Source organism: Drosophila melanogaster, chromosome 3R (assembly GCF_000001215.4).
Source record: "Drosophila melanogaster chromosome 3R".
NCBI lineage: Eukaryota > Metazoa > Arthropoda > Insecta > Diptera > Drosophilidae > Drosophila > Drosophila melanogaster.
The window spans coordinates 27,314,677-27,323,117 of record NT_033777.3 but is presented as its reverse complement, the minus strand read 5'-3'; the positions used below and the strand labels follow the sequence as shown (position 1 = coordinate 27,323,117).

Sequence of the window (8,441 nt, the reverse complement as noted above, 5' to 3'; positions counted from 1 at the left end):
TGGCTAAAAAGGGTTCCCTATGTGTACTTGCGGTAATTGCAGAGCGTTTTAACTATGCTGGCTGGGCCTTTGTTGCAATGGCAACTGCAACAGCAACAACTTGCTGCTCTTACTTGACATATGTCAGTCACTCACTCACAGCGCTTGACTTTCGAGGTAGTGGGTGCGGAAAGGATAACCAGGATGTGCTGCCATAAATTGCACTATTTGTGATGCACTGACTGCTGCTGCCTCTGCTGCTGCTTGGTACTGCTGATGACTTGGCACTTAAACTGCCAAGGGGACAAGTGCCAGGACATTCGATCAGCTGCGCCCATTAAGCATACGCCATGTTGGACGCTGAAAATGAGCAGCCCCGCAACATCATTTGCATGCAGCGCGGTCTTAGCCAAAACCATCTGATGTTGACTTATGAGCAGCCCGTTCTGGGCCGAGAACTTTCAGAAAAACGGAAATTACATTTCGCTCACTTCGTGTGCAATTAAAGTTTGCCAGGTGGAATGGTCGGGTGGCGGGCTCAACTTTGCCCTCTTGCATTTCGCATTTGAAATAGCTGCGCGAGCACACACTTTAAAGTGTTTTTCCCGTTAATGCGAATTTGAAGTTTGATCGATATGTGGGGCGTGGTTGGCGCCGCGTCCACCGCCCACTGGCCACCCGGCATTAGAGGTCACACGACGCGGGCCCATCATCATTTCAACGCCAGTTGCCGCGGCGAACTGTTTGATTTGCCGCATCGCAGCCGCCCGGTATACGTATCCGTCGATTTCCACCAACGCGTTCCCCTGACCGATGTCCGATGCGGCGGCAATGGCCAGCAGTGATGAGGAGGGCCTGCCCGCCGGGAGCACCAGCGGTCGCCAGCGCGTCCAGCGTGACTACAGTGATGCCAGGTTGGAACGGGTGGCCGCCTACACAACGACCACAATGCGCCTTAAGCCAGATAAATGGACCAAAATGATGGCATGCGATGACCTGCGGGTGAGTTGCCATTATAAAACAGGGATGAAATACCGGGAATGAAGGAAAAACAATACCATCATCAAATTAATAAAATTATTATCTTAAATAATATATGAAATTATGCAAGTGAATCATGTTGTCATTGTTTTCACAACTTTGCGTGCAGCGCATTGTTGTGGAGTGGCAGCATGGCCACCGTCGTGTCCTGGTGATGACTCTCAGTCCGGGCGGAGATCTGGTGCCCAGGAGCTGCCTCAGCGACTTGTACCTACCGTATTCGGTGCAGAGTGCCCGTGGCTCCATTCCATCCGCCATGTTGCCCGCCGAAGATGAGGCGATGGCCACAGTTACGGCCGCCGTTTCTGCCGTGGTGTCTGCCACGCCCGGTGCTCTGCTCATCCCGCTGCCACCCGCCTCTTCCAGCTTCACGACTCTGGACGGCGTGCCACGTGGCAAGTGCGCCTACTTTGTGCGCCGCAATACTTCGGACGGACCCTTGACAGCATCCAATTTTGCGGAGAGCGTGCTGTACGGCGACTTCCCGGTGCACAGCAAAATCGAGACCATGTCGCTGCTGTTCGACGACGTTCTTCAGCCGCTCCTGGAGCAGGCTCAAAGTCAGTGGCCCGCCATTGTGCGCAAGGATCTGCAGGCGCGCATCAAGGAAGTGCGGAACACACTGACCGAGGTGGGTTATTCTGGTGGTGCACTCAGGAAAAAGTCGAGCTTAACATTGGTTTCCTTTTTATTCAATTGAGTTCTAAGTAGGCATCTTGCAATGCGATTATGATTTAGTATTTACAACTTGTTATTTCCTTATTTCATTAAGAAGATACATTTTTTCCTGAGTGCAGCTGGCAGCTGCGGTATCTCATCAAATTAATCTAATTGAGTGCAGTGGGGCGGAGGATTCGAGTAGGAACGGAGGAGGCGCGTGCCCAACCGATCCCATTTGGAGCGACTCCCGACCATTGTCTTGGAAGTATTTCGCTTAATTGGCAAAACTTTTCATGTGTCTACGGGCGATACGTATACATTCTGTCTGTATATACTTTATTGTTATCCCAACAGATTAAGGGCAAAACCAACAATCGCACAATTTTATCGTTATTAGTTTCGCCAACAATCGTCGAGGAAGTGTTTGCCCACGTGAGTCAAGGGTAAGTTCCAGCCATCGGAGGATGGCCATTGTCTTAGAGTTCCGCCCTGGCCTCCAGCTCCTTGGAGTGGAAGATGTCGCCCCAGCAGCTATCTGGTATTGTTTATGTGGCCAGAGAGAGAAAGGCTTATTCATGATACCAAATTGATTTTCATTGGCATAACTTTTCGCATGAATTGGTCGAAATTTATTTAGCCAGAAATTCCGGGGAAAATTCAAGTTGTTTACCCCTTGGCCATACATACACAACTGTTTGTGTACTTCGATTATTTTCCCATCATACAAATGCTTTTAATTAAATTACAACTATTAAAAGAAATAGCAATCGTGAGCTGGCCATCAGCATTGTTAAGAAAATTGTCCAGAATTTAGCCAAAATTGCCATCGGTACACATGTCAAGAGCCTTTACAATATATTAATTTTGAGATTTTTGCTCCAACAACTCACAATGTTCGATTCGATTCAATAAAGACAAAATTGAAAGCCAACTAACAGCAAAATCAAAATAAACCATCAAGCCATTTTGATTGGTATCAGTTAGCTGTTGAAAACTAACTACGGAAGGATGAAAAAAAAAAATGGCAACATAAAAAGGGGAAGTCAAGTGCAAATTTTTTGCGAATTAGGTCAATAAATGTTTCCGCTCATTATAAGAGTTTTCGCCATGAACCAAAGTTACTTGTAATAAAATTGAAAATAAAACCAATTTAGGAACTTAAAATCATTGGAGAACAAGTAGAGTATAACGAAACTTCAAATTATAGTACTTAAATTTAAAGGGCAGACATCGAACAAACAATTATATTTAATTATACTTTTGCGATGTTTAATGAAGTCTTGATATTTACAGTCACTTAAGACCGGCTCTAGATCCTAAATTCCGAAACCTACTGGAGGAGATGTTCATAAATTGGACTACCCAAATGCATGACATTGTCTTGGAGCGCTCGGAGTGTCAACCACTGGGCTCGACCACCCAGTCGGCCGGACATCAGCCAAAGTACATAACACTGGTTTCCTTGCCCGCCCAGGAGATTGGATTCTGGACGAACCGGAAGCTCAACTTACAGAACATCTACGAACAGCTGCGAGAGTCCACGCACAAGACTCTGGCCCAGATATTGGAGCGAATCGAGTCGGTTTACTATGAGCCATATGCCACCGCTTTCCGGAAACTGGTGGCAGCCTGGCTGGAGGCACAGGATGTGTCCCTTTGGCTGCAGCCGTTGCTACGTCAGACTGCCGCATTTAATTCGGTTCAGTTCAGCAATGGTCACGATTTGGTGGCGCCACTCGTCCATATCGTGCACCTGGTGTGGAGCAATGCCAGATACTATCGAAGCACCCAAAGGATGAGTGTCCTGCTGCGTTGCATATGCAACATGCTGGTGCATCGAGCCGCCGAGGATCTCGAGCTGCAGCTGCTTTTCCAGGGCGATGCCGATGAGGGATTACTGAAAATCAATCGAACCATCGCGGTTCTGGAACTTTTCAAGTGAGATTGCTTTACTTAACGAGGTGTATTAACTTAAATATTCATTCGTGGCATCATTTGACACCATTTTCACAGTTATATAATTCAAGAACCAATTCATGATGTGTGTAGAAATTGAACAACCTGAAAACATTCATCTGTGTTAAGCATTAGCACAATTTGAATAGTATCCAATCCATTCAGCATTACTGTTAGCAAACTTCCAAAATTCAATTACAAATTTAATGTTCAATTTCAAGACGCATTACAATTTCATTAAAGTTAGTTGCAGTTAGTTATAAATATGTAATAGTACAGTTATAGTACAACTAATCTTCCGCAGGCAACGAATGTTGGACTACAAGGAACGCTATGCCGGCAGCCAGGTCCTTCTGCCCGCTCTTTCCGAAGGAGCAGCTGCGGTGGCTTCATCTCCATCGCCAGATGACCAGCAGCAGCTGTGGCGCTTCTGCCACGAGGATGTGTTTGGCCAAACACTCGACGGCTTTTCGCTCCAACTGTTGGAGCTGCGCCAGGTTTTCGAGGCAGCGGTGCAGTTCCAGCAGCTGGAGAAGCTGGAAGTGGGCGGATTGCGGGGCAAAATACTGACTGAACGCGTCAGAGAGGTGAGCACAGAGCTTGGGTGTAAGTTTAATGTGCGATTTTTCTACCCTAGATTTTCGGCGAGTTTAAAGTGCTCTTTGAGCAGTGGAGCAACGTGGACATCGATCTCACCGCCACGGTGGCCAGCAAATGGAAATGCTTTCGACGGGAGCAAACCCTGTTCTTCAGCCGAATGCAGCTGCTGGAGCAGAAGCTGGCCACAGTTTTGCTGCAGGCCTTTGAACAATGTCACAGCTGGATGCACTTGCTCCGGCTGACTTTGATGTTTGGCTCCCTGCTGCAACGCGAAGCTGTGAGACCGGAATTGGCCCGAGTCCTGCCGCATATCCTCTTTATCTACGACACTGAAATGGAGCAGCTGGAGGATAGTGTGGGGGAGGTCCTGCTGGGCTACGAAATACGTGGCTTGGCCGCTTTACCTTTGGCCAACAACTTTCCACCGATTGCGAATGCCATGATGTGGCTGGAGCAGCATATAAGTCGATGCGATGAGTTTGGAGCGAAGGAGTTAAGCCAACTCGTTGAGCAGTTGTAAGTACATTCGAAGAAATCCTCTAAAACTATGTTATATACACTGAAAATATTAGATTGAAGGAAAAATCGGAGCTGCAGACGCTACCGATACAGTGGAATTCCTTGCTCTCGCGTCGCAATATTTTGACCACCAAACTGAGTAATCTGCAAATGAAAATCTGGATCTCATGGCATGAGTGCGTTGATAAGCTCATCATCCAGGGACTTGATGAATCGGTTCTGTCACGATCCCAGGATCTTAGCCAGCTCCACCTGAACTTCTCCCAAGTACTGTTTACCCTGCTGAAGGAGACGAAATACTTGTTGGCTCTACAGGCTACTGGCAGTTTATCCGGTGATCTGTTCCAGCTGCCAGAGCCACTGCTCACACTCTATGGCCACCGAGATGCCTACTGGGAACGTCGCATACGGCTCATCAAGATTGGGGAGTTCTACAATGGCATCCGCTCCGGAGAATGTGCCGCAGCTGAGCTTCAATTAATTCGCAATGACCTGGCGTCCATCGACGAGCACGTGGAAGTGGCCTGCCAGCAACTCACATGGCGCAACTACAGTAAGAGCAATCAATCAATACTGGAGAGAATCTCTGAAGAAATTTATTTAAATAACAGATGATGAACTTGTGGCGGGCATCTTTGAGCAGAGTCGCGACTTATTTGCCCGCCTGCAGCAATCGCACGGCAACCTGGATGCCATCCTGGCCAGCATGCGTCGCTGGAGCCGGGAGCCACTGCATCAGCGCAGCTTATACGGTCGCAATCTACTTGATCTGCGCCACCAACAGGACCGAGTGCGTCTGCGGTTGCTGCAGTGTGATGAGACCAAGATGCTGCTCAATCGCCTGCTGATTGCCAACTTCTGTCTGTTCTTCAACTATGAGTCGCAGGAGTTTCAGCTGTACTCCAGAGATCTAAGTGTGCAGGAGGTGGGTTTTTAGGCACTTTAAAGGGATTTAAGGTATCCTGCATTATGCTATTTGAAATGATTATCCTCTATGTGAAGCTGTATGTTTGAAGCTATCAGTCTGTCTTCGTTGCAGTTTATTCGTGAATTTCCGGAGGAGCAGCGGCGGCAGTACAACAAATATTTGGCCAGCGTGGATGAGTTGATCTGCCGCGAAGTTCGGGAGGCGATGAGAATAAGGTTTTTAAGCAACCCGAACCGACCTAGCACTTGAATTTCCCACTACCATCATCATCATCATCATCATCATCATCATCATCATCATCATCATCATTGTCAGTAGCACTCATCGCCAATCAATTGCACTTCTTCATCAGACAGCCAACTATTTCATTACATTTCGGCACGCTGGCAGCTCCTTTCATGTCTCATCAGAACTAATCAAGTAAATGAGCACGAAATCGCACAACTGCAACCGCAAAAATGAAAGACACCTGCAAGTGCAAGTTGCAAGTTGCAAGTGCAATTGGAATTGCAACTGCAAGAACCACACTTTGCGACCGCAGCAATATGGGGGCAAACAATGCCAACAACAAATTTGCCGGGGGCCGAGCATTCATGCGTCAATTGCATGTTTCACTTAGCGGCACTTTTCGTGATTGCATGCAGACAACGTCGGCCAAAAATAAATAGGGGAAGGGGAAGGGGGGCCACATTGGGGGCGTGGCTGTCTCAGCCTGCAAACGAAATAAGCTGCAAAGCAAACTGAACACTAAATTTAATTTTCACATTACTCATACGCCGTGTAATTCAGTTTAGAGTATTTGTACAAAGAAATGACAGCAACAGCAACAGCAACGACGACGCCAACAGCTCCACCAGTGGATCCTGGCTGTTCAGCCGGCATGGCGAGGTTAGTCCTTCAGCAAATCACAACGCCACAGGCGACATCCACTGCGGGAGCGGGTGCTAGTGGCGCACCGCCCACAGCCAACGATGCTCCACTCTTCGAAGTAAAATTGGAACTGACGGAAACGGAAATACGCTTTTCGCCCGCCTTTGATGCAAGTGTGGAAAATAATTTTCAACAAATTGTGGAGCAGCTGTTGCTCGATATAAAACAGACATGCGACTGCATGCCAAGAATTGTGGCTGACAATGCCCCGTCAGAGGATGATGAAGATGACGACACGGCGACGGTGGACTACGAACAGGAGCTGAGGTGGGAGCCAAGAGAGGACCGAGCACAGGAATTGCAGGAGAGGAAGAAGAAGGACTTGGAGCTGGAGCAGGAGCAAGGCGATCCAAAGCCGCAGGCCGTGCAATTCAACCTGCTGGCTGCCGCCAAGGCGTACAGTCAAAAAATGGAATGCACTGGTAAGGATTTCGCCACCCCAATAAGTGGTCGCATTGCGATTTACCCTATCTTAGGGCATATCTATACTTCCGTATATTTGGTTCCCCTTTTATATTCAATAAATTACCGATAAGTTAATGTGCATAAGTTGAAGAACAAATTCCACCAGGCTACTTTAGTTACAGTATGGCACCATATTTTGCTCAGATCTCAGTTCCTTTCATCCTCTTTTTTTTTCCACATCCCAGCCGATGGCCTGGAAATGCTCGAGAGGGCGATACGCGATGCCCTGGCGGATACGGTGGCGGCGGCATCGGCTTACGCTGCCAAATTCCAGGCCTATGCATTCCTGTGGACCCAGCAGAGCAGCGAGGTGCTGGCCGCGTGCATGCAAACAGCCAGGGAGCAGACGCACCACGTCAGCGCTGGCGGCTATGCCATCATGGAGACGTTCAAAAAGGAGGTGAGCCGGAAAAGGCAAAGGAAATGCCCCCGGGGTGCCGAATGCCAACAGCTTTAGTGGCTGCGACACTCACACCCCACAGTTCTGGGAGCAGATAAGAAGTGGGGGGTGGATGAGGCGGACGGACGAACGGACGGAGGAATGCAGACTGGGTCGCTCAATTGGCAGCCACACAATTTACGCCATGTAGCCCCTGAGACCAATAACGCTTGATAAATGCCAACCATTTAGGGTCAAATGTGTGGCAACTGACCGGGCCAAGAAGGAAATAAGCGAAAAAAGGCACAGGATCCCCGAACGAAAGAAAGCAAAACACCAAACAACTGCTTAACCACCACATGGCGTCGTTGACTTATGTTCTGGTGGCAACTGGAACCCACTTCCTAAAGCACAGCAGGCAAATCGCCGACGTATGCGTAATATTTTCTTTAAACAATTATCAAACGCCCCGAAAAGTATGCAATAAATTACCCAACAGGCACTCGCACATACACACACACACACACGCAACAACAAATCATGGTCAAAGTGCACGGACATGGCGGGAAATTGGGTGTTGCCCAATAAAATGAGGGAAATTCGCCAGAAGGAAAACCTCGAACTGCAAATGGTCTAATCTTAAGCACAATCTTAAGTTCAACACGTTCAAACTTGACTTCCTGAAAGTTATCAAATGTTTTGATAAAAGAGGCACGAGTTTCAATAGATAATTTTCTATCAATAGTTTGCTTTTAATATTGGAATTCCAGCAAAAACTTCATTCCTTCTGTGATGATCACTCGATGATTTTCAACATATTTTTGACATAGAAGCTTCCCAGACATAAGTTCAGTGATGCCCCACTTCCGGCATAGGGCACGAAAAATCACTGGCCGGCATTTTATTTATGACTAGCCATTGTGTTGCCTCTGAGGCAGCTGGTGCCTCTTAATAAACCGACAGCAGCAGTAGAACCCACTGTAA

General features: G+C 47.8%; 1 protein-coding gene and 1 non-coding gene across 2 annotated transcripts in view; one reads left to right on the top strand and one right to left on the bottom strand.

Moving 5' to 3' along the window:
* Nucleotides 1–792: 792 nt before the first annotated feature.
* The window catches only part of CG3339 (uncharacterized protein), a gene marked incomplete at its 5' end in the record, with an annotated part of 28,040 nt that continues 20,391 nt past the window's right edge, over nucleotides 793–8,441 (top strand). The window contains 11 exons of the mRNA NM_001043297.3: nucleotides 793–981; nucleotides 1,130–1,651; nucleotides 2,035–2,123; nucleotides 2,974–3,618; nucleotides 3,941–4,223; nucleotides 4,274–4,752; nucleotides 4,809–5,308; nucleotides 5,367–5,680; nucleotides 5,795–5,898; nucleotides 6,473–7,035; nucleotides 7,264–7,478. Coding sequence (NP_001036762.2) covers nucleotides 793–981; nucleotides 1,130–1,651; nucleotides 2,035–2,123; nucleotides 2,974–3,618; nucleotides 3,941–4,223; nucleotides 4,274–4,752; nucleotides 4,809–5,308; nucleotides 5,367–5,680; nucleotides 5,795–5,898; nucleotides 6,473–7,035; nucleotides 7,264–7,478 — 3,903 coding nt within the window. The remainder of the gene's footprint in view (nucleotides 982–1,129; nucleotides 1,652–2,034; nucleotides 2,124–2,973; nucleotides 3,619–3,940; nucleotides 4,224–4,273; nucleotides 4,753–4,808; nucleotides 5,309–5,366; nucleotides 5,681–5,794; nucleotides 5,899–6,472; nucleotides 7,036–7,263; nucleotides 7,479–8,441) is intronic.
* On the bottom strand, nucleotides 3,872–4,790 carry asRNA:CR44287 (antisense RNA:CR44287). Its single transcript, NR_125277.1, has one exon.